The following is a 26,611-nucleotide window of genomic DNA, read 5'->3' as shown; positions in this document are numbered from 1 at the left end:
GGGATCTTGGTGGCTGTTTCTTTAGTTCTCTCCCCAGAGCTACCAACCACAGACTCTCCTCATGTTTTTCTAGTCCACTCTGCCCTCCCTCTTCCAGAGCCCAGGATAAATGGCTGCAAACAACATTTTGCATGTCCCTTTAAGAGGCTCTCAGTGTTTCCAGCCATCTCTCTGTGGAGGATGGACACCTTGCTTCTTTTCACAGCCAGTCGTTATTTGGGTTCCTTTCCTGGTTTTGGTGCTCTAGGCTGGGGAGCCCAGCTTGTGGTTTAAATCCCACAGTTCTCAAGAGGAACCCTCATCCCCCAGCCACTGAAATACACCCCTGGAACTTCTAGCCACCACTTGTGAAAGCTCATCCATCCGTCTACCACATCTGTACTACCTACCAGTCTCATTGTTCTGAAATGGTTTCTTCCGTATGTCTGTGGTTGTAAGCCTTCTCTCCGGCTATTGCCCACTTGGTTATTCAGGATGATTTGCTTCTATTTTGTTGTAATTCCAGTTTGGTCCTTGGAAGAGGTTAGTGTAGCACCTACTTATTCTGCCCCCTTCTTGGAGCTGTATGTGCTTATTTCTTTAAGGTTTTAAAATACATGGTAATTGTTCAAAACAATGATATTTTAATCTAGTTGAGGAGGAAAACATAAATAATGAAATAGTAGTTGCTGAGTGTTATGATTGAAGTATTGAGATACAGTTGAACTCCAGAGGAGAAAGTTTTTGATAGTCTGAAGTAGGGGAGGAGAGAGGTGAAAGTTTCATAAAGGACAAGACTCCTTACTGTGGCCTTCGAAGGAGTGGTTTAGTATACAGAAGAGGGAAAAAGGAGAACAGAGTCATGAAACAGCTGTGTGCTTTCAGCACACTTAAAGCTGAGTCTGGAAAGGTAGGCAAGGCCAGGACTCGGCGTGGTGGATGCTCTGGACCTTGTTCTGCAGATACAGGGAAAACAGTAAATGTTTTTTAATAATGCTATGGTTTACCAGGTTGCAGTTTATAATATTCATTTTTTTAATCATTTTATTAATTGTATTAATAATAGTTCCATTTTATTCATTTTAAAATCATTTTATTAGTAACAGTTCCTCAAAGAGTATAAGAGGAATCCCCTTCATGTATAAAATGAGGACTTTACCATCCTTCTTCCTATATCAAAATTGCTATTCTCCATAGGTGGAGGACTTAACCTGATTTGTGAGACTAGAACAAGATTCTTGCTCATCTGCAGCTGCGCCTTGTAGTAGGTTTATGCTCCATGCCCCAAATTTTTTCTTTGTGTGATTCTTTTAAAAAAATTCTTTCTTTTTTTAAAATTCAATTTATTGGGGTTACACTGGTTAATAAAATTATATAGGTTTACAGGTTTCAGGTGTACAGTTCTATAATATATCACCAGTATGTTGTATTGTGTGTTCACTACCCCAAATGATATCTCCATCACCATTAAGCTCCCCTTTGCTCTCTTGTGCCACCTCTGCCCCCATTTCCTTCTGGAAATGATCAAACTGTTGTCTGTGAGTCTTGTTTTTATTTTTTTTGCATAATCCCTTCACCTTTTTTCACCCAGCCCCTCTCCCGCTCCCCCTGACATCTGTGAGCCTATTTCTATTTTGTTAGTTAATTTACACAATGGAATACTACTCAGCCATTAAAAAAGAAGGAGATCTTACCTTGTGTGACAGCATGGACGGAGCTGGAGAGTATTATGATAAGTGAAATCAGCCAGTCATTGACAAGTACTGTATGATTTCACTTATATGTGGAGTTCTGTATGAATCTTACTTTGCCGTGTGAGGTTTTTCTGTTTCCTTCTCTCTGTGTTTATGTTGTTCCTCTGCTTTAAAACTCTGTGTATACTTCTCTAACATCCTGCACCCTTCCATGCACACATATGCACGCATAACCACCACCGTCTAATGTCTTTCATTCTCTCTTCCCTCTCCCATTAGTGTTCATTGTTCTCTCTTTTTGTATTTACTGAGTGTCTCTTTATGTATGTCTTCCTTTTTTTCTGCCTTCTTGCCCTACCCACACTCGCTCTCTGAGAAGCTGATGTAGGCCATTCACAACCCTCAGGTTGACCCCTCAAATTTATTTTTGTATGTGTTGGATTATCTTTATTCCCACTTGTGATATGAATTGTGTCACTGTAGCTTTTGCTGATTAGTATATAAGATTTATGACCAAGTAATTGCAGATAATTGTGAATATATTTCCATGAGTTAGATTTTTGTCTGCATTTTAAGTCAATCTTTGAAAGGATCAGTTAATCATTTCTAAATATCATGTAGATTTCTTCATGTGATGAGTTACTTTTTAACAACTGAGTAAAAGAAAGGAAACCTATGTTTGCTGTTGAGTTTGTTATATATTGTTAAAAACATTGTTTTAGCTTGACATTCCCTTTGTTCACTAAAATCATGCAATATTGACAAGTCAATAGAACACCTAGAATATTATGATTGTTAATGACTTTATGTCTGGTTTGGCTACTCTAAAAATACCTAACTCGTGGATTATTCTAAAAAAAGTAATACAAAATTAGTATGTTAAATCAAGACTGAAGTGATAGTTTTGTGTTTGGCCCTCTTCCAATTATTTGTTTAGAAATTATAGCATGTATTCCACATCTTTTTATCTAATGAATTTGGAGACAACATAGTTTGCACCACATCGTTTTTTCTTGAATCGTATTAATAATTGATGTTTTGGATCTCAGCTTCTGAAGTGTTCTATTGTATATTTTATATTGATACTTCCAGGTAACCACAATAGATATCACCACCAGCTGGTAAAACATAATGATGTTTAGAAAATACGCCAAATTTTCACATATTTTATGTAGTTCACTGTTTTTAAATGATTAAATATAAAAATAGATGAATGAACGTGTCCTGCAGATTTGTGCTCTGTTCTCCAGTTTTTCATTTCTCAAGAAAAGGGGTTTGAGAGAATTTATAATGAAAATTAACATTAAAAAAATGATTTTAGCGTTATCAAATTGACATTTTTAAGTTGTATGGTTTATCCCCATTGAATATAAAAGAGACTAACATAATAGCTTCGACCTAAATGTAAAAATTTGTGTTCTATACTTATTTATTTCAGCTGTCTTTAAAACTGGACCAGAGAGGCCAATTGCATTGTCAAGGGACTGGTCTGCCATAAAGTCCTGATATTTATTTGTAGATCTGTATTCCCTTTGGTCTAGATACCTCAGTGAGCTTTTCCAGAATTTTTATTGAATTATTTAGTTATAGGGAATGCCTAAGTCGATTTTTACAAGATTTAGGACATTGTATTTATTTATATGCTTAAAGAATCCTGAATAATAAGCTTTCTTAATGCCTTGAAATGTTTCCACCTGGTTTAAAGAGAATTTAAAGATTAGTCAAATATCTGCTTTCCATATGCTTGAATAAGCTGCTATTGGACAGACTCACATAATTCTGAAAAAATATAAAAGTAACTGCCTCAAGTCTCATAAGAGTAAAATGTAAAATGGAGATTGTGGAGGGGAATTGACACTTGGTAGAAGGGAGTGGCACAGAGTAAATTTCCTCACTTTCGTGGCTGTTACCCTGAGGACACACTACAGTTAGCACTCTCTGCCCAGAGGCTAAAACTCCAAAAGGAAACCCAAGGTCTGTCTAGCCTGATGGAGTAGAGGACATAGTTCAGAGAAACTACAGATAGTTGAAAGTTATGGAGGAGTTAGAGACAGGAGAGAGCCAGAGTGGAGGAGCCTCAAAATCTGTGCGTAAGTCTGCCCTTGTCTCTGGCTGACCCCTGAACCCCGTATATGTGTAGGGTGGACTTAGAGCAGCACAGCTATGAAAAAAGGAGACATTATTTGGGGTGGTGAACACACAATACAATATACAGATGACGTATTACAGAATTGTACACCTGAAACTAATAAAATTTTATTAACCGATGTCGCCCCATAAATTCAATAAAAAAAAACAACAAAAGGAACCAAACTATAAAATTTATAGGCAAAGTTCACATTTTGAATCCAACCAAGTTAATGTCTGTTGAAACAAACAAAAGTCAGTACTCATTCAAAGAGTATAAAAATGTGTAGTGTCTCCATGACATAACATTCATAGTGTCCAAAATACAATCCAAAATTATTCCACATAGAAGAACCAGAATGGGAGACTATTGTTAATTGGTGCAGCATTTCAATTTGTGAAAATATAAAAATTTTGGAGATGGATGGTGGTAATGGTTGCACAACACAACGAATGTACGTACTCAATGCCACTTAACTGCACTCTTACAAATGCTTCAAATGGTATATTTAAAAAGGAGACCAGGAAAATGTGATCAATTTTCAAGGAAAAGAAAAACAGCCAACAGAAACCAACGTTGGCATGACCCAGATGTTGAAATTTACAGCCAAATAGTTTGAAGCAGTTTTTAGAATAGTGGTCCGTAATATAAAGGAAAAGTATTCACAATGAATGAAAAGATAAGAACTCCCAGTGGAGAAATAGAAACTATAAAAAAAAAAGAATGAAATGAAATTCTAACACTGACAAATATAATATCTGAAAAATCAACATCTTCTCTATCTTAAGTATTTATAATGCTCTAACATTTTAATATTTTGGGGAGGGTATACAGATATAAAGCTGCTTTGTATAGTTCTTTTTCTTTTTTAACTCTGTTACATTGTATTAAGACTCCTTAGGCACACTTCTTTAATTTTCTGACTCTGGGCTCTTTTAGATGGAAGTCTGTGTTTGGAAAGCAGTTTAACTCTGCATGATAGCTACCATAGAACTATTTGATGGCAATTCCTGGGAGAAAGGTAGTGATTGAGAGTGCAAGCTCTCGTGTTGGACCGTGTAGCTTCATATCCTGTTTTGGTATTTGAGCTACGTGAATTTGGACAAAACATATAACCTATCCCAGACTTAGTTTCCTCATCTGTGAGATGGGAATTATAATAATATAGACATGCCCTAGCTGGGTAGGTCATTTGGTTAAAGCATTGTCCTGATACGCCAAGGTTGCGGGTACAATCCCCAGTCAGGGCACACATCAGAATCAACCAGTGAATGCATCGTTGAGTGGAGCAACAAATTGAAGTTTTTTCTTTTAATCTCTCTCAAATCAGTTTTTAAAGATTAAAGAAATTATGGGCAGTTTTTTAATAATGCAACATACATGTTCTTAAAATCATTGTGCTTTATGAAATTGCATAATAAAAACCCACAGGGATTATTTAAAAAGTGGAGCTAGAGGCACAACCTCAAAAATTTCATTGGTGACACATTAAAAAGAAAAAAATGAACTTAATAAAACCACAACAGTCTTATACATGTTAAATCATTAAGAAACACATAACTACTACAGTGAATATAGGTCCTTGCCTTGTAAAAGACCTGAGGTTTGCTTGTGAAATGGGTGTTAGAAAGGTTGTATTTGTGAGTTAAGTAGGGAAAGGGAGATTAACCTGAAATTGCATCTAGAGTTTACCACCAAATGTGCTGACTGTGGCCTAGAACGCATGTGGTGATCTGAGGTAGGTGGTGGTCTCATACCCGCTGGGATGCGATGGGTATGTGTCATTATTCCTGCATAGAACAGTTCAGCGGGGTACAGTTTTCTGACTTTACCTAGTGTTTCTTGGAGATGATATTATGCCTAAACAAATACAAAGTCACATTATGCCCAAATTGTTTCTAATACACCAATTGAATTGGAACAAAAACATAGCTTCCAAACATCATTAGAGCAAGACTTATTGTACCTACCTCACAAAGTTGTGAGGGTTAAATGAGACCATCCTTGTAAAGTGCTAGGGTTTCTTAGCACATAATAGTGTTTAATTCCTGTTGTTACCTGATTTTTTTTGTAGTCCTAGTTTATAGTGCTAACCACTGCTAGCTCTTTCTTAGAGAATGTGGCTCTACCCAGTAAGGAAATTAGTCCACTTACTGAGAATCTGTATTCTCATTAGGAAACGCTCTCCATTTGAGGTTTTCCTACTGGGAAAAGGGTGCTGAAATTCCTCTTTTAATACTTTTATGAAGAAAAATTTGGGAGATATGAATATCAAGAGTAGAAAACACTGTTTGTATACTCTTCTAAAGAGTAATTTCACTGTATTTTAAAGGAAAATTTGAAGGATTTTGAAACCAGCTAAAGTTGCTGCAACTCTATAGGTTTTAAAACATATTATAAAGATTTAACATGCTTTCCTTGAAATGGTATACTAAGGTCTGTGACAGAAAGCTAGGATTTGATTAAACTGATTAATATCAGTTAAAAATAAATGAATAAAGTATACAATTAAACTTTGTCTAATAATGTCATCTTTTAAATGTAGAGAAAAGGAACATGAGGGAATATTTTAAAGTGGCTTATGTCTTTATTTTAATTATGAAACAATAATCCAAACTGATAGAAAAGTACAAAATAGCAGAAATGCATACATTCAACACTAAGCTTCAGTCTGTGTTTCTGCCAAATTTATTATTTTTTTAACAGACTGTAACAGCTAAAATAAATGCTCCAGTTCCCATTCACACATTCCTCTCTTCCCAACTGGTAGCCATTGTCATATTGGTGGTGTGTTTTAGTCATGCATGTTTTATATATTTATTATATGCATACCCATATAAAATGTATGTTATTGTTGTGTGGGTCTTGAAATTTTGCATAGTAGACAGTATTTTGCTTTATATATACTTTAAATATTTTATGTATTTATTTTTAGGAATAGAGAAAGGGAGGGAGAAAAAGAGGGAGAGTCATCAATGTGAGATAGAAACATCGATTGGTTGGTTGCCTCTGTTATATGCCCTGACTGGGAACCGAACCTGCAACCTAGACATGTGCTCTGACAGAGAATTGAATTCATGACCTTTTGGTTTACTGGATGATGCACCAACAGGCTGAACCACACCAGCCAGGGCCCTTTTCAGACTTTGATTCTTAATGAAAAATTCTGTAAGTCACTGATGTTTTAGGGATACTTCCTGAAGTTAAAGGAAATTCTCTTTTGCATTGTGGCTCCAGTCGTGGGAGGAATCGTTCCCCAACCCAGCCCCTTTAACATGACTTAGCAGAAGTGGCTCAAGCTCTGCGCAGTGACATTTCTGCCCTTAGAAATGTTTTTTTTAGCACTAAGAAACTCAAGTAAACATAAATATAAAGGGAGAAATTACAGAAAACTTTTCAAGTTGACAAAAATTTGAATGCTGTTAAATTTATGATATTTCATCTGGGTCACATAAAGAATTTCATCTAGTCATGACATGATGAAATTGATTAGATGGAACACTTGTTAGTACGGCTTAGATCTGCCTCTTGTGTCGGTTAAGAATTCTACGTAGCTTTTCCTTCATTTACCAAACAAATTTTTCCTGTATCTTTCTAAAAACATCTGTGTGCAACCAATATTAATCTTTGCTATGCAAAATGTTGAATTTTTTGTTCTTTTTATATTCTTTAAACTAATAGTATATCTAAACTGATTTTAGTACTATATTTTAAGAGACCTTTTAAATTATTTTGTGCTCACATATTAAATATTTGATGAAAGCTATTGTTTAAGGAACTCTTACCAATTTATTACTTTTAAAGGTATTTAGGTAAATATATGTTGCCCATATTTTGAGAAGTTTTTTAAATGATGAATTTCTCCATTTTTATGTAGGGTTTCCTCAAATTCATTTTTCCTATGTCACAGTGACTTAGAGTTAATCTGAAGAGAATGTAATTAGTGTAAATAGTCTCTGTTTAGCATTAATTATTAGTTGGTACTGGTTATGATTCCTTAGGTCAAAACAAAAATTAATATGAAATCAAAATTTAATACATAGGTATATATAAGATATTGATATTTCTGCTTTTGAGGGTACATTATATTATTTGGAGGGTACCTTGTGAAATTTTATGAATAAAACCTATTTAAAAGTACTTTGTAATGTCTGATTTGGTTTTCAATTGAACTTTTGGTCATATTAAAGTTCCATGATTGTTTAATTTGAGCATTGTCTACTTTCTCTATAACTGTTCAGGACAGATCGAATTTAAGACTGTTGTCTTGGTATCCCATTCAGCTTAGGATTTGTCCCAAATTTCTCATTTTTTATGAAGTAGTATCATTAGTAGTTACATTAAAATAAGACAGTTGTAGACCTCCACGTGTACTTGTTACATCTACCATGGTTTTATCTGGTGGCATATAAGACACAACTGTAGTGAAGAGATTTCATTTTAGTATGTGAAACATCTAAATTGGAAAGACTTTCTCTCAGTTTTCAACCTTTTTGAGATGCAGCATGACTAACTTCTCCCTTTAAGAGCAGCATGCAGCATATGTGCTGATAAAACGAAGTGTTCCCTGAGAAGGCAAGAAGGAAAAGTGAAGTCCTTCGCTTTTCCAGTTCTGGTGGGATAAATGTTTAAGACGTGAACTTTAAGTGTTTTCATCTGCTGGCAACAGGCCATGGCCTGTGTGAAGCATGAAGCTCCCAGATGTCAGCGGATAGTGTCAGAGGAAAACACGGGAAGTTAGAGGTTTGGTTTGGTGAAATGTGTATAGGAGATAGAGACAGAACAGTCCTACTCTAGGTCATTTAAGAGAGTGGTCAGAGCACTGTCCCTGCAGCAGTTTTATCATTTGTTGTACAGCATAATTCTAAACCTATTTATTTCATTACTTAGCAGGGTTTTTTAATTTTGTTGCAAACTGAGCAACGAGTTTTTAAAAATTAAGGTGTATATTTAATGAAGAATGAAGTACAGATTTCTCTCTAAATACTTAACATGCACAAAATGTTTATCAACATTTACCATCTACCATAAGAATTGTAGTGATATCACAGGCCACACAACAACCAGAAAACATGACAAATCTGCTAAAAATATATCAACATCTATTTAAAAAGTTAGAAGTTATTTGAAAAGATTGTCTCAAGATGACAATATATACAGGTGCAGAAGGTGTTTACATATGTCTCTGTGAAACATGACCTCACTTAGATCAAACAACTTTTAAAATTAATTTTGTTCAATTTTTATTACAAGTTTTCTTTTTCACATATGAAAAATGAAGCAATAATTGTTATGTATTGGCTCCATTAGCAGAAAAAGGACCCAAACAACGCTGCTTTTTAAATAGAAAATCAATTAATTCAAACAATAGTTTGACTTTTTTTCACACAAAGCTTTTGTGAGTTTATTCTGTCAGTGCAATAAGTGGAATCAAAGTAAAGCTTTTTAAGTTTATTCTATCAGAAATGCTGTAAATGCTGTTGTGACTTTAAAAGCCGTACGTGGAAGATAAAACTACTTGTTTTTGCCAAAAGGCTGTTGTCATGGTAAAAATCAATGTTCTTATTAACAAAACTTGAGCAGAAATATTTGGGGAATTGGTTGTGGTGCATGCAAGCAAAATCTGCTTGTTCTGCCAATTGAAGTAAAACTGTAATGGTCAAATTTACTGATATTTGATATGTATAGTTCAATTGAACTATAGAATTACTGTGATGAAGCAAACATTGACAAAACATACTTCAGCATGACAACATACACTCCGGTATACAGCTCTAATTTCTGCATGGTACCAGCGGAATTTTAGAAATGTGATTTTGTGAAAAACTGCTTTGTAAATTGACCTAAGTATCCTATTTGGCTTTTGTTTGGGGGATGGAGGATGAGGGTTGAGTAAAAGAAACTTTTGTACTGTTTTGGTTAGATTTTTATTCAGAATCATTTGTAAATCTTTAGTTTTCACCAGTGCAGTGAGTATCAAAACCTTTAGTTTTTGCAGATGTTAGCAGATAGACATTTTTAGAAACAAAGCTTGCGTACAGGAAGACATTGAAACTTATCTATAAAATCTAGGGAAGCACAGCCCAGGCCGGGTGACTCAGTTGGTTGGAGCTCATCCTGCACATCAAAAGCTTGCAGGTTCAATTCCTGGTCAGGGCACCTACCTGGCTTGCAGTTCACCTCCCAGTCAGGTCGGGTCACACACTGGAGGCAACCGATTGATGTCTTCCTCTTTCTTTAAAATCAGTAATCATATCCTCTGCTGAGGATTAAAAAACAAAAACAAAAACAAGGAACTGAACAAATTGGTAAGAGAGCAAGATTTTAGGAGTTCTGTCATTTTTAGTATCTCAACTACTCAACTATTGGGAAGCCTTTTGATGGAGCTTCTGTTTTTAACTGGATAAGTTTCTGGTTTTGTTTTTGTTTTTTCCTTAGATTTTATTTATTTATTTTTAGAGAGGGGTGAAGAGAAGGAGAAAGAAATGGAGAGAAACATGGATGTGCAAGAGATACATTAATTGGTTGCCTCTTGCACACCCCCAAGTGGGGACTTGGCCTGCAACCCAGCCATGTGCTCTGACTGGGAATCGAACTGGTGACCTTTCAGTTTGCAGTCTGGCACTCAATCCACTGAGCCACACCAGCCAAGGCTTAACTGGATAAGTTTATATTTTGTATTACAATGAAAATGACATTGAGAAGGCAATTGATTTTGCAGTATCTAAATTTGGTGATTTATTTTAAAAGTTTAAATAGAAAATTAAGTAAAAGTGATGTCTCATAAAAATAATTATTAAAAAGATTTCATTGAAAGGAAGGGGAAAAGTTAAATATCTGGACTTGAAATATTTACAAATTTCAACATAAAAGAAAACATTGAGAATACCCTTCATTCCAAAGAATTTTCTCTGCACGTATCAGACTGTCCAATACTATAAAGAGGTTGTTTTCTCCAATAAAAACATGGTTTATAGAGAAGAGTAAGTTGAAAATGTCAACAGTATCATAATTATTGATCATAAAATTCAATTTTGAAGATAGTAAGCAATCATATTTTTGTTAAACTTCAAAATAACATGACCACATAAAAACATGTTCTTCAGAGAAATACCAATAACTTAGTATTAGAGACAGAGACTCGTACAGCGAAGAAGGTGATTGAAGTACATGAATGTGCAGTGAATAATTATTCTGCTTATATTTTTAATGCATCATTGTACATGGATATGTTATTTTTTAGAAATATATTTCATTTTTGAAAATACATTTTAATAAAGCTGTTTTACAAGCCTACCAATATCATAAAACAAGTTTTACAGTCAATAAATACATACTTTTTAAAATTATGTAATTTTAACTACCAAAAATTTCCTATTTTATTCTCAATAATTGTGCCTGTTAATGTACTGAAGTAGATTAAATTCCTAAAAATTAATTTCAGGGATAGGAAATAATAAGCAAAATGTATAACTCCACTAGCTCAAAAAAAAAATCATTACAGTAGACACACTTATTTTCTTTCCCTGATTTATTTTGGTTGCACATTCTTAATCTCAGCACTCAAATGGACTTTAAAATAAACCTAGTTATAAATTCTTACTCTATATTTGAGGAAACTAATGGTTAGTTTTCCCTGGTTATCCCAGCAAGTCAATTATATTGTCTAGAATGATATATTTCCTTTTGAACTATATACCTCATTTGGTGAATATTTTGTTAATTTAAAAGTGAATCATAAAATTATTCTCATTTGTAGTTGAACAAACATGGTCTAGTAATTAATGAATAGCAGTTGTTAATAACCAGAATAGCTCTATCAACATTTTCTTTTGCATTTTTTATAGTTCTACTTTATTAAAACTAGGTTAATGCTTTTTAAATACATGGTCACTGCAAAAACGTTACTTTCTCTACAAATCATTTGTCTCAACTAATTATTATCATAAAAGAGTTTACCACACCATTCCTATACTTTGACTTACTGTTCTAGAATTTTCTTTGCCTGACACGTTTGATTTTATTTTTTTGATTTTATTTTTTATGTTTCTAATGTCTATAAAATGTTCTAATATAGATGTTTATTTTTCCATGTATTATGGATTCGATTTAATTTTTATTGTGACTGTATGTGTGTAACCTTCTAAATTAAAACTGCTTTTTCAACAAAATAATGAATTTAAAATACAAAGCTATTTTGTTAACATTTCAATTTTGGTCTATTATTAAAATCTCAATGTATGTTAATGTAGTACATTCAGAAATTGACTTAGGAAATCTTATTACAATGTAAAAGCTACTATAATAAGTTGTTCCCTTACATAAATAAATAAATGACCAATATTACTAGCGGCTATAAGCAGCATGGGGGAAAAATGGAAGGAGTCTTTTATCCTAGTTTTTAGAGGGCATCAGCAGCTTGCTTTTATGAAAAAGTAACAGCTAAATGCACTGCAAATAATTTGCAGTAATCCAGTTCAGTGATTCATGTGTCTGCTTTAATGGGTCATAATTCAGGGTAAAGTAACTGAGTGCAGTCAGAGTGCAGACACTGCTTATGCCAGGGACAGTATCTCTTCATAAAACACACCTCAGGAGAAGCAGTTTGCCAGCCCCCTAATACTCTCTGATGTTTTGATGTCCTGCATATTTTTCCGATTAAGTTTTGAGTGCCATGTTTTTAGTTGTATTTCCACATTCATTATTCTCACGTAGACCCTTCAGCGGGTTTGCCATATATGATTATTTTTTTAATGATGCCTTTCTTTCCACTTCAGCAGTTTAATAATCTAGCACATGGCTGCTTCTCAGTACTCAGCATTCACCTCCCCAGTACTGAAGAGGACATGTGCTTTGGCTTCAAAATTCCATTTGCAGCGTTAGAAATGCATATTCCCTATGGAACAACATTTGTTTGACATAACCATTCATTTTTATTACCTCTTTAAATATGTTTATCCAGAGTTATCAATAATCATAAATAACTGTATTCTCATCTTGTTCTGTTTTTTTCCAACAGACAAAATTGCTTACCCAGTACATATTAAATCTCGGCAAGTATGATCAAAACTACGACATCAGAGACCGTACAAGATTTATTAGGCAGCTTATTGTTCCGAATGAGAAGAGTGGAGCTTTAAGTAAATATGCCAAAAAAATATTCCTAGCACAAAAACCTGCACCAGTGCTTGAATCTCCTTTTAAAGGTATTATTGTCATTAGAATATAACTGCACAATATATGTTATGTAAAAAAATGTAACAATATATTCCATTTCTCATGTGTTTAAAATTTATCTTAGGAAATGTAAATGATGTACCTATATAAATATATAAAAACTGTGTGCTTTGCTATTCATTCATCTGTTCTCCAGAGCAAGCTTTATATTAGTTAAAGTTTATATTTTATAGACCTTATTTACCTAAATAATTTCAATCTTCTGATTTCATTTTTATTCTTACTAAGCAGTTTAGCTGAACAATAGATAAGAGGTGTATTGTTCTTGTAGACATTCACTTCATTGTTGTTTTAAATAGATAGTTTTATTTAATAAGAAATATAATTCACCTTAACAGTGAGTTGTTATTAATTAAATATTTTAAGTACACTAACAAAAACTTTTTTAGGAATAATTATTTCATAAAAGTGTTTTTGTATATTTAAATATGTTTTTAAAAGATGGAAGTTGACATTTTTTTTCCCAGCTTTTAAAAAGGAGTAATTAACTGATCAGTTTCACAAGTAGCCTTTACAATTGGAATCAGATGATTATATCCTTGGTTTTCATATTGTCTCTTATTTAATTGTTGTAAAGTGATAAAACACAGTTTAGTTTCATAGAAAAACTATTAAAATTCTGGATGTGTTTGTGCCGAACATGTATATGGATTGTTTAACTGTGCTGTCATTCTTAATATTCACAGTAAAGTAATTTTTAGAGAAGCTACATTTCAGAGCAACACCTCTAAACACACTGACTGATTAGCTTTTTTATTGACCATTATGGGGAAGATTATTGTAATCTATGGACTGAAATCAGTTTTTTGACCTATGAAGAGCTTCCTAGTTTATATTTATTTCTTGACATTTGAGGTAATATGCCAATTACCTTGAGTTCTGATTAGGATTGTTCTGTTATATACAGCTCATATTGTTTATTTTATGTTTCCTATATTTTAATAGATAGGGATCATTTCCAGCTTGGTACACTATCTCACATTCTCAACACTAAAGCTACTGGGTACCTGGAATTATCTGATTGGCCAGAGGTGGCACCTGACCCATCAGTTCGAAATGTAGAAGTAATAGAGTTGGTAAGTTGACCTTTCTGAGATTAATTTTACCAAACAGTAGGATATTCTAGAATAATGATAGTTTTATATAAAAGCTTTTTTAGGGAGTTGAAAATTGTTCTGGTATTTTGAAGTGTAATATGTTAGATATGTCTTGCTGTTATGGGAACTTTGTAGTATTCTTACGTCATTGCACATGTACTGTTCTTTTCTCCAAGGAAAGAGAATTGAATTCTCTGCATCAGTGCTACCCACATGTGGTATTGTGTTTGTAGCTTTGTAGATTCAATTTCTAAGATACTTAGGTTCATTGAATTGAGCTTTTTTCTACTTTGTTTAGAGATTTGTAAGCTTCCTGCCAATGTTTTTCTAAATAATTTTTGCTGTTCTCTTCCAGAGAAACTATACAAAGTGTTCTGCATCTCCTGATGAACCTGTTTTAAGTGAAGCCTAAACATAAATAGGGAGCTTTGTGTACCAAATATGTCCTTAGACAAGGTCACAATTAAGATAGATAATATGTTGCTTTCACATAAAAAAAGCCTTCTATATAAATTATCTTTTCCTAGATCAATCTTTAAAAAATGCTGGTTATCTTTTAAACTTTCTATCCTAATATTTTATCTTTATTATATAAATAAGAAAAATAGAGGGCCTTCTTATTGTCTTTAGAGATTTAATTATGTGAAATATATGTAATATTTTTAAAGTGGAATTAATACAAAAAAAAACCCAATTAGTTATTACATTCTGTATGCTCGGGTAGAAATATTGGACAAGGATTCAGATAACCAGAGTCCTTTACGACTAGTTCCTATGGGAAAGTCAGTTAACCTTCTTGCCTATTAACTTATCATATACAATGGGGGAAAATCTTCATTATTTAAAATAGAATTTCTATAATGGGCATAGCCATGTATTTTAATCCTCTTGAGAAGTATGTTTCTCTTAACTATTTAGACTTACTCTGGCTTTGGAGCATGGCCAAAAGTGCTGATAAACAATAATGGCCACTACACTTAGCCATCACTGGCAGTGTACTTTGACAATATTTTACAGACATTATCTTTTTTAAACTATATAATGATTTTAAGTGTTGGTTATTGTTGTTCCCATTTTGCAGATGAGGAAACTGAGGTTCAGAGGGCCTAAGTAAATTGCCCAAGTGTACAAAGCTAGTGAGTGAAGCCAATGAGATTTCAATCCAGATCCATCGGAATTCATCCATCCTCTTACTGTATTTTAGTGTTATATAACACGAAGAGAGGCAGCGGAGGAAGCTTGAGCTTGTTTGCAGATCTGTACTATCCTTAGTGCTTAGCACCATCATTGTCATACTGTGACAAATTATCTCTATTTAGAGATGATTTTTAAAAATGTAAAAGTTATTAAAACTAATTACATGTCTATTCCTCCTTGCAACTAAGTTTGCTGATTTTCACGCAAATCTACATATTCTTAAGTGTTTCAAAAAGATTGGTTATTTGTGCAACTTTTGCTCAGATGCTAGAATACAAGAATGTACTTTGCTATGATTCTTTCCACAGATATACTTACTCTCTTAATTTCTTATTATGCCCACTCATTTTTATGGTTCTATCCTTTTTCATTATTGGGTACTAATGTGTAGGTCCAGGTAGACCCATCTGTTTATTCTTTTCTTACTTCCACTCATCCCTCCTCCTTGCTACCTCATTCCACCAAAAAAAAAAAAAGTTTATCTTCTCAGAAATGGATAACAATGCTATGCAATTTAATTTTATCTCAGCAGTATCCTTATTTTGGCTGATATATTGGTTGGTTGGCTGGCTTATTCCATTTTCATGTGCTCTTCTAAGCATTAACTACCTTACAGGGACAGTACTTAAATAACCTATTTTCTTATGTTCATTTCACCTGCCCAGTTCAACAGCGACAAATTGATTTCTTTTTCATTTTGCTGACTACATTCTGGAAATTAATAATTGCTAACTTATTCATGGAGAATAATTATAACTGATGCCGTCTGGTTGAAGAAAACTGTTTCTATCCATTGATGCCATGCAGAAAACAGTTTCAATCTATTGGTCTCTGGACATACTGGCTTAAAATTATACTATAAAAGACACAATTAAATATAAAAATATCAGAGAGAGCTGTAACAATGCATAAAGTCTTTCTTGCCTCTCACTCTACCTCACACCCATCCAAAGTCACATCAATATATTTTATGCACATAATATACTGTTATCCTAGTTTTACTATAAAGCGATCTTATGGGGTCATATCTTGTTACTGTGAAATAAAACTTAGTAAGAAAAATGGCCTACATTTAGATAATCTGTGAACTTAATCAAAACAACAGGGAACCTAGTCCGATTGACGCTGGAAGTCATTTTGAATTACATACTACCATTTCTAGGGTATCGGGTATAACGTCTATGCATATTATGATACCGGTAAGTTTTGAAGATCCATTAGAATTTTTTTTGCTTAGTTCTAGAAAATCTTTTTCCCTGCATTTACAGAAAGACTGTCTTTTGCATATCAAGGGTATTTTGCTTTATAAACGCATCTATTATCAATACTTTACCCCTCATAGGAACTTGAAAATTAATGCCTCTCTATTCTTTTCTCTGTTGTTTCTTTTGCTTAGAATGATATGATTGTCATAGTCTTAAAAGATCATCACAAAAATTAAAATATTTTTATTGTTTAACACTCCATGAATAGAGAGTTGATAACTATGTCAATTTGCCCTTTAAGCATAGAAGCCTGATTTCCCTTATTTGTCGATTTAGTCTTATCCTGAAAGCCATAGTCTAATTAAGTAATTTTTTCTCGTAAATTGATCTGATACACTTTTTACCAGACTTCAGAAAATGATTTTTGGATTTAAGAAAAAGGTGAACTTCAGTTTTTACTAAATATAGGAAAATTTTGTTCATGGAATACTATATGCATATTGGGAGTACAGAGCATTATAAATATATAAAAAGAAAGCAGTATTGCTGATATTATATAAGTATCTTATTCACGTATATTCAAGTAATTTTTACTCATCTTTCTATAACTGTCGATATAGTAATTTTCTAGGTTACTGAAGCTTATCTTGTTATGAAGCACATCTTAAGCCCTTAAAGTTCTTTAAGATCAGTGATTTTCAGTGGAGATCTTGAAACAAACCGAGCCTATGTCAGACTTGCACCAGACCAATTAAATCAGAATCTTAGGAGGTAAATCTCAGGTATTTGCTTTTAGCGTTAGTATATTTATTATTTCTTTAAGTATTTTAAAAAATTTCTCATGTGATCCTAACATGCATCCAGTGTTCTTGAATAAGGAGCTTTATCATGCTGTAAATTCCGTTACAGTGGAATGTATAGTCTAGAAAATTAGCACATAGTAGAAACTCAGTTAAAAGTGTGATAAATAAGTGAGTCTGAACCATTTTGACCTTTTAAAAAACATGCATTTCCCTGTGCTTTAAATGAGAGTGTATGAAACATGACTTAATTTTTCTTGATAAATGAAGGTGACAATTATGAAAATAATTATTTTACTACAGTACACGTATTGGAGTCTTTAAGGGCTCTTCAAAAAACTAATAATTACTGTGCCAGGTATCTGTGTACAAAATATCCAAGAATCCCTGCTCTCTGGAAGCTGACATTCTCGCAGGCATAAACTAACAAGAAAAGTTAATATACAAATAGTATAGTATGTTAGAAAGTAAGGAGTGCTATGATGGGGAAAAGAAAAAGATTAGAGCAAAGCATGGGAGGTTGGAATTTTAAATAGATTGGTCCTTCCTGAGGAGACATTTGTGCAAAGATGTGAAGGAAGTGAGGGAGCTCCCTGGGGGAGGGATTGGAAGTGGGAACATCTGGGGGAAAGTCCCTAAGGTGGGTGCTTGCCTGGCGTGTTTGAAGCAGCTGTCAGGAATGGCTGGAACAGAGTGGGCAGCAGAGAGAGCAGCAGCAGGAGGCCCGATAGACAAGGGGTGGACATGGGTGTGTAGGGCCATGCAGACTGTTGTAAGGACTGAGGCTGTTTTTTCTCTGAGTGAAATGGGCAGCTATTGGCAGGGTTTCAAACCAACCAGGCTTGATCATACTTTAGGGTTTTTTTAAAAATTAAAAAAAAATTTTTATTACAGTTGACATTCAATATTATTATATATTAATTTCAGGCATACAGAACAGTGGTTAGACAATTACATAATTTTGTGAAGTGATACTCTAATAATTCTAGTACCTACCTGGTGTCATACACAGTTATTAAAAGGCGAATGGATTAAATAGTCATGGGGATATAAAGTACAATATAGGGAATATAGTCAATATTATAGTCAGACTTAGATTTTAATAGGATTTTTCTGGCTGCTGTGTTGAGCAAACTTGTAGTGGGGGTTAGGCGTGGGATGACCAGTTAGCAGTAATCCAGGAGAGAGAGATGGCTCTGACCAAGGTGTTAAAGGAACAAGTTGGCTAGAAAGCTTTCTCGATGGATTATATGTTTAGGAAGTGAGAGAAAGAAGTCAAGGGTTACTCCAGGGTTTAGACTGTTGAGAAGATTAGGGCTACTTATTACCTACAGTAAGTATTTTCATTTTTTTTCTCTTACCTCAATCTCAAGCTGGGAATTTGCATTTCTTATTGCTATTATTGTGTCTACCTCTAAGCGCCCTCATCTCTTTGAGGCTTTATACTTTTAATCTTCTGTGGACCAACAAATACAAAAGTGTTTAAAATTGTATGTAAAATAAGGTTGTTGATCTAACATGAAATGAGCCCTGAGAGTTTGTGTTTTTCTATTCAAAGGTAATGAGGAATCAGCCTTAATGCCAGGACTTGTCACAGCTACCTTCTCTGTTGACTCCTTAAACTTTCTTCCGCATTCACAGTGTATTCGGAATGATTGAGTTTGCCAGAAGACTGAATTGTCTATTAGAATTCCTTTATATTTACATTTTTACTCTTTTTTAAACAGGCAAAAGAAAGGATACCATCAGGAAAAGCAAAGAAAGAGAACCCTCCTAAGAAATTCTATTCCGAATCTGAGGAGGAAGAAGACTCTTCCGATAGCAGCAGTGACAGTGGTAGGCTTTACAGTTTATTAAAAAACATTCACTGTCATTTCCATGCTATGCCTCCAACAAAACAATAAGACCTACTACATAATATTCAACAAGTGAGCTTTTAAAAAGTGTATGCTATTATAATAATTCCTTTGATTTGCATAGCTCTGTTTAGTTTTCAAAGTAATTTCCAATCCCTTCTTATTTGATACTGCCTTTTGTACACAGAGCTAATCAATAAAAGAGTTGAAAAAGAAACTCATGCTTTTCTGAATTCTAACCTACACTGTGTATTATATTCATTGGTGTATTGAAAAACATAATTTTACTTTTGATAAGCCTTTAGTGGTGCCTTTTAAAAAGTAACATTTTTAGATAAAAATACAAAGTTTATTTTAAATACTGAGCAGTCTGTTCCTCATCCATTTTATATTCTTTTATTTCTACATGAACCTGTATAGAGATAAAACTAAAATTAATAAATCTCTGTGTATTATAAAGAAACCAAGAGTTAAAAGATTGAGGGCAACAAAATACAATTAAAAGAATGCTAAATTGGAAAGATTTTTAAGTCCTGGATTTTAGCTATGTAAATAGCACTTACCTAGCTGTATCCTAATAAATCAAGACACAGAGTTAGATGCTTCTTTTTAAATCATTTTTTATTTTTCAATTACAGTTGGCATACAACATTATATTAGTTTCAGGTGTATGCCCCAGTGATTGGACAATATATATGTTACTAAATGATCATCCCAATAAATCTCATACCCATCCAACACATACATAGTTATTAGAGCACTGTTGACTATTTCCCTATGCTGTATGTTACATCCCCTTGGCTGTACTGTAATACTCATTTGGACTTCTTAATCCCTTCAGCTTTTTCACCCATCCCCCTAAACCTCCTCCCTTTTGGCAACCATCAAAATGGTTTGTGGTCTGGGTCTATGAGTCTGGTTCTGTTCTGCTTGTTCATTTATTTTGTTTTTTAGATTCACTTGTTGCTAGATATGTATTTGTCATTTTGTTCATATTTTTATCTTCTCTTCTTCATTAATCCTTTTTTATTGTTGTTCTTTTACAGTTGTCCCAATTTTCCCCCTTTTGCCCTTCTCTGCCCATCCCACCCCCTGCTTCCAGTCAGTTCCCATACCACGTCCGTAGGTCATTCATACATGTTTTTCTCTAGCCCCTTCCCCTTCTTTCCACCATTATTCCCCTCTCCACTCCCCTCTGGTCACTTTCAGTCTGTTCCATGTTTCCATATGTGTGGTTCTATTGTGTTTGTTAGTTTATTTTGTTCATTAGAGTCCTCTTATAAGTAAGATCATAGGGTATCTGTCTTTCACTGCCTTGCTTATTTCACTTAACATAATACTCTATAGTTCCGTCCATGCTGTCACAAGGGGCAGGAGTTCCTTCTTTGTTTCTGCTGTGTAGTATTTCATTGTGTAAATGTACCACAGTTTTTTGATCCACTTATTTACTGATAGGCAATAGGCTGTTTCCAGCACTTGGCTATTGTAAATAGCACTGCTATGAACATAGGGGTGCATAAATTCCTTTGAATTGGTGTTTCAGGATTCTTAGGGTATAATCCCAGAAGTGGATGTGCTGGGTCAAAAGGCAGTTCCATTTTTAGTTTTTTGGAAAAAGTCCATACTCTTTTCCACCATGGCTGTACCAGTCTGCATTCCTGACAATAATGCACTAGGGTTCCCTTTTCTCCACATCCTTGCAGCACTTATTGTTTGTTGATTTATTGATGATGGTCACTCTGACAGGTGTGAGGTAATATTTCATTGTGGTTTTAATTTTATCTTTACGATGGCTAGTGATGCTGAGCATCTTTTCATGTCTATGGACCATCTGAATGTCCTCTTTGGAGAAGTGTCTATTCAGGTCCTTTGCCCATTTTTTAATTGGATTGCTCGTCTTCCTGGTGTAGAGTCATGTGGTTTCTTTATATATTTTGAACATAAAACCCTTGTCTGATATATCATTGGCAATTATGTTCCCATACAGTCTGTTCCCTTTTCATTTTGCTAATGGCTTCCTTAGCCGTGCAGAGGCTTTTTAGTTTGATGTAGCCCTATTTGTTTATTTCCCTTGCCCTAGGAGATATATCAGCAAAAATATTGCTACATGGGATATATGAAATTTTCCTGCCTATGTTTTCCTCTAGAACATTTATGGTGTCATGACTTATATTTAAGTCTTTTATCCAGTTTGAGTATATTGTAGTATATGGTGTAAGCTGGTGGTCTAGTTTCATTTTTTTGCATGTGCCAGTCCTGTCCTCCCAACATCATTTATTGAAAAGGACATCTTTACTCCATTGTATGCCTGTGCCCTCTTTGTCGAATATTAATTGATCATAGAGACTTGGGTTTATTTCTGGGTTCTCTGTTCTGTTCCATTGATCTAAGTGTTTGTTCTCATACCAGTACCAGACTATTTTAAAGACAGTGGCCTTGCAGTATAGTTTGATATCAGGTATTATGATCCCTCCTACTTTGCTCTTCTCAAGATAGCTGAGGCTATTTGGGGGTTTTTGTTTGTTTGGTCTGTTTGGGGTTTTTTTTGGTTCCATATAAAATTTTGAAATATTTGTTCAAGATCTGTGAAATATGCCATTGGTATTTTAATAGGAATTGTGTTGAATCTATGGATTGCTTTGGATAGTATGGACATATTAATGATATTAATTTGTCCAATCCATGAACCATGGTATATGCCTCCATTTATTTGTATATTCCTTAATTTCTCTCTTCAGTGTTCTGTAGTTTTCCGAGTACAGATCTTTTACTTCCTTGGTTAAATTTATTCCTAGGAACTTTATTTCTCTTGTTACTATAGTAAATGGGATTTTTCCCCCTAGTTCAGTTTGTGATGTTTTGTTATTGGTGTACAAGAATGCCAATGACTTCTGAATATTGACATTGTATTCTGCTATTTTGCCAAATATACTTATTAGGTTGAGTAGTTTTTTGGTGGAGACTATAGCATTTTTCTTTTCTTTCTTTTTTAAAAAAAGGTTTTTATTTCTCTTTTAGAGAGAGGAGAAGGGAAGGAGAAAGAGGGAGAAAAACAATCAATGTGTGGTTGCCTCTCGCATGCCACCTACTGGGGTACCTGGCCCACAACGCAGGCATATGCCTTGACTGGGAATCGAACTGGCAACCATTTGGTTTGCAGGCTGGCACTCAGTCCACTGAGTCAGACCAGCCACGGCTATAGCGTTTTTCTATGTACATTTTCATGTCATCTGCTACTAATAACAGTTTTACTTCCTCTCCAATTTGGATGCCTTTTATTTCTTTTTCTTGTCTGATAGCTGTGGCTAGAATTTATAGTACTATAAAAATAAGAGTGGTGAAAGTGGATATCCTTGTCTTGTTCCTGATCTTGAAGGGAAAGCTTTTAGTTTTTGCCTGTTGAATATAATGTCAGGTGTAGGTTTCTAATATATGGCCTTTATTATGGTGAGATATGCTACCTTTCTTACCACTTGCTGAGTGTTTTTATCATAAATGGGTGCTGTACTTTATCAAATGCTTTTTCATCATCTATTGATATGATCATGTCACTTTTGTCCTTCATTTTATTTATTTGGTGTATTATATTTATTGATTAGCAAATATTATACTATCCTTGCATCCCGGGGGTCAATCCCACGTGATCATGCTGTATGATCTCCTTAATGTATTTCTGAATCTGAATTACCAATATTTTGTTGAGGATTTTAGCATCTTTGTTCATCAGAGAGCTTGGCCTGTAGTTTTTTTTCTTTCTTGTGTCTTTACCTGGTTTTTGAATTAGGATAATACTGGCCTCATAAAAAGTTTGGGAGTCTTCCTGTCTCTTGAATTTTTTGGAATAGTTTTAGAAGGATAGGGGTTAGTTATTCCTTAAATATTTGGTAAAATTTACCTAGGAAACCATCCAGTCCAGGGCTTTTGTGTGCAGGGAGTGTTTTGATTACTGCTCCAGTTTCACTAGTTGTTATTAGTCTATTCAGGCTGTTTGCTTTTTGATTCAGTTTTGTAAGATTATGTGTTTCTAAAAATTTGTCCATTTTGCCCAGGTTGTCCAATATCTTGCTATATAGGTGTTCATAGTAATTTCTTACAATCCTTTGCATTTCTGTGGTATTGGTTGTAACTTCTCTTTCATTTCTGATTTTTTTATTTGAGTCCTCTCTCTTTTTTTTTTCTTGATGAGTCTGGTTAGAGGTTTATCAACTTTGTTTATCTTTTCACTGAACCAGCTCCTGGATTTATTGATCCTTTGAATTGTTGTTTAGTCTCTATGTCATTTAATTCTGCCCTGATCTTGATTATTTCCTTTCTTCTACTCACTCTGGCTTGCTGTTGTTCCACTAGTTATTGTGCATGTAAGATTGTTCATCTGAGATTTTTATATCTCTTTTACATTGGCCTGTATTGCTATGAACTTCCCTCTCAGGACTGCCTTCACTGTGTCCCATAGATTTTGATTTTTTGTGTGTTCATTTTCATTTGTTTCCAGATACTTTTTGATTTCTTCCTTGATCTCATTATTGACCCACTCATTATTTAATAACATGTAATTCAGTCTCCATCTATTTGAATGAATGTTTTTGAGTTTTTTCCTTGAGGTTGCTTTCTAACTTGAATCTATTGTGATCTGAGTTCATGCTTGATATGATTTCAATTTTCTTGAATTTGTTGAGGCTTGTTTTGTGTCCTACCATGTGGGCTATCTTTGAAAATGTTCCATGTGCATTTGAAAAGAATGTATATTTTTCTTCTTTGGGGTGAAGGCTTCTATATATATTAGTGAAGTCCATTGATGCAGAGTGTCATTCAGTGCCACAATATCCTTGTTGATTCTTTGTTTTGAAGAGCTGTCCATTGTTGACAGTGGAGTGTTAAAATCCCCTACAGTGACTTTGTTGTTGTCAATATCTTTCTCGAAGTCCTCCAAAATTTTTTTTATATATTTAGATGCTCCTATATTGGTTGCATACATGTTTACAAGAGTTTTATCTTCTTGTTCGACCATTACCTTAAATATTATATAGTGATCTTCTTTGTCACTTTTTATGGCTTTTATTTTAAAGTCTTATTTTCTCTGATATAAGTATTGCACCCCAGATTTTTTTGTGTCCGTTTGCTTGGAATATTTTTTTCCCACCCCTTCATTTTCAATCTGTGTAGATCTTTTGTTCTGAGGTGGGTCTCTGGTAGACAGTGTATTTGTGGGTCATGTTTTCTTACCCATTCAGTTACCCCAGGTCCTTTGATTGAAGCATTTAATCCATTTACATTTAAGGTTATTATCGATAGGTACTTATTCATTGCCACTTTTTCTGTATCTGTGTTTCTCTCTCTCCTCCTTTTTATAGAAATCCCTTCAGCATCTCTTGCTGGTTTGGTGGTGATGTATTCTTTTAGCCTTCTTTTGTCTGGGAACCTCTTTACTTCACCTTCCATTTTAAATAAGAGCCTTTCTGGATAGGGTTGTCTTGGTTATAGGTCCTTGCTTTTCATACCTGGAATATTTCATGCCAGTACTTTCTGGCTTATGTAGAAAAATCAGCTGATAGCTGATTTTTGGAGTATCCTTGTATGTTACTAGCTGTTTCTCTGTTACTGCATTTAAGATTCTCTCTTTGTCTTTAAAATTTGGCAATTTAATTATGATGTGTCTTGGAGTAAACCTCTTTGGGTTCATCTTGATTGGGCACCCTGTGCATCCTGAACTTGCGTGACTTTTTCCCTTACCATGTTAGGGAAGTGTTCTGTCACTTTTTCAAAGAGGTTTTCTATCCCTTGCTCCTTTTCTTCTCCTTCTGATATTCCTATGATGCAAATTTTGTTACACTTCATGTTGTCCTAAAGCTCCCTTAAACTATCCTCATCCTTTTTGACTCTTTTTTCATTTTGTTGCTCTAACTGGATGTCTTTCTACTGTGTCTCCCAGCTCACTGATTTGGTCCTCTGCTTAATCTAGACTGCTTTTAATTCCTTCTAGTGTGTGGGGGTTTTTTTTTTCATTTTAGATATTGTATTCTTCATTTCTTTCTGGTTCTTTTTCATAGTTTGTGTCCTTTTTCATGCTTCTGTAGCTCCCATAAGGTTCCTTGTAGTTCTCACTGAGTTCCTTGAGCATCCTTATAACCTATATTTTGAATTCTATGTCAGATAGATCGCTTGCTTCAATTTCATTTAGCTCTTTTTCTGGAGATTCTTCCTTTCAATTGGGGTTAATTCTTTGACTCCTCATTTTAGGTGATTCTTTTTATTTGTTTCTGCATTTTAGGTTGCTCTGCTTTGCCTGCCTGTCTTTGTGGAGCAGATTTCTGTGGTGGGAGTTCTATGGACTCAGTGGTGCCGTCTCTTTGATTTTCTGATGTGGATGCTCTAGGATTGCCCTTTATTCATTTTATGTGGGCGCTCTTGTTATACTTGGGCTTTGATTACTGATGACTCATTCGTCAATGGGTTCTCCTTTCCAGCAGGCTGACTGGGAGTCACAGCCCCCACCTTGTCTTGTATGGTGTTGTATAGGTGCTGGTTAACAAAGCAGTACTACCCAGGAAAACAAACCCACACCAGCAAAAATAGCCCCCATTACATTAGCAATATCAACAGCATTTGAGCAAAGATTAATAAAGGTGGAGAGATCTTAAGGATATTATAAGATAGGAAAAAGTATGAGACTACTAAAGGAGAGAAAAATGATTTTGAGTGGGAAGAGGGAGGAGAAATAATAATAATAGGGAATAGAAACAGAGAAAGGAAGGGAACAAATAAAATTTAAAACATAAGTAAAACAGAGAAGGGGATGAGAGAATGGAATAAGAAAAGGGAAGGGTGTAATAAGAGATTTTAAGTAGAATTTTAAAAGTAGTGAACCAAAGGAAGCAAAATTGCAGAAAAACCACAACAGGGTCAATAAAAATAACAGCTCAGCAAAAATTAATAAAAGTAGAAAGAGAATAAGAATGTTATATGACAGGAAAAAGAGAATATGAGATATCTACAGTAAATAAAAATGATTTGGAGAAGATAGAAGGAGGAGAAATAGTAACAGTAAGGAATAGAATCCAGGCTAAGCAAAGGAAAAAAATAAAATTCCAAACTCAAATAAGCAAAGGCAGGAGGAAAGGAAGATGGACTGCAACAGGGGGAAAATAACCTATGAGGTCTGAAATAAAATAAAATAGTGAACAACTAGGAATACAGTTGAAGAACAGCCATAATCGTAATATCCATGCCAAATAAGCCACAATTTATCAAGGTGGAATGAAAATAAGAGTGCTGTATGAAGGGGAAAAAGAATGTGAGCTGACTACAGGAAGGAAGAATGATTTTTGAGAGGAGAGAGGTGGGAGAAATAGTAAGGAATAGGAACAAGGTGTAGGGTGGGGAAAATAAAATTTACAACAAAAATAAGAAAGGGCAGGAAG

General features: G+C 34.3%; 1 protein-coding gene across 1 annotated transcript in view; it reads left to right on the top strand.

Moving 5' to 3' along the window:
• The window catches only part of AP3B1 (adaptor related protein complex 3 subunit beta 1), a 254,416-nt gene that overhangs the window by 136,265 nt on the left and 91,540 nt on the right, over window positions 1-26,611 (top strand). The window contains exons 16-18 of the mRNA XM_054578514.1: window positions 12,821-13,007; window positions 13,984-14,114; window positions 19,065-19,173. Of these exons, the coding sequence (XP_054434489.1) occupies window positions 12,821-13,007; window positions 13,984-14,114; window positions 19,065-19,173 (427 nt within the window). The remainder of the gene's footprint in view (window positions 1-12,820; window positions 13,008-13,983; window positions 14,115-19,064; window positions 19,174-26,611) is intronic.

Source organism: Pteronotus mesoamericanus, unplaced genomic scaffold (assembly GCF_021234165.1).
Source record: "Pteronotus mesoamericanus isolate MK-2021 breed Mesoamerican mustached bat unplaced genomic scaffold, CSHL_Meso_final contig_50, whole genome shotgun sequence".
Taxonomy (NCBI): domain Eukaryota; kingdom Metazoa; phylum Chordata; class Mammalia; order Chiroptera; family Mormoopidae; genus Pteronotus; species Pteronotus mesoamericanus.
Note: the sequence above shows the minus strand (reverse complement) of the source record. Positions and strands in the feature narration are given on the sequence as shown.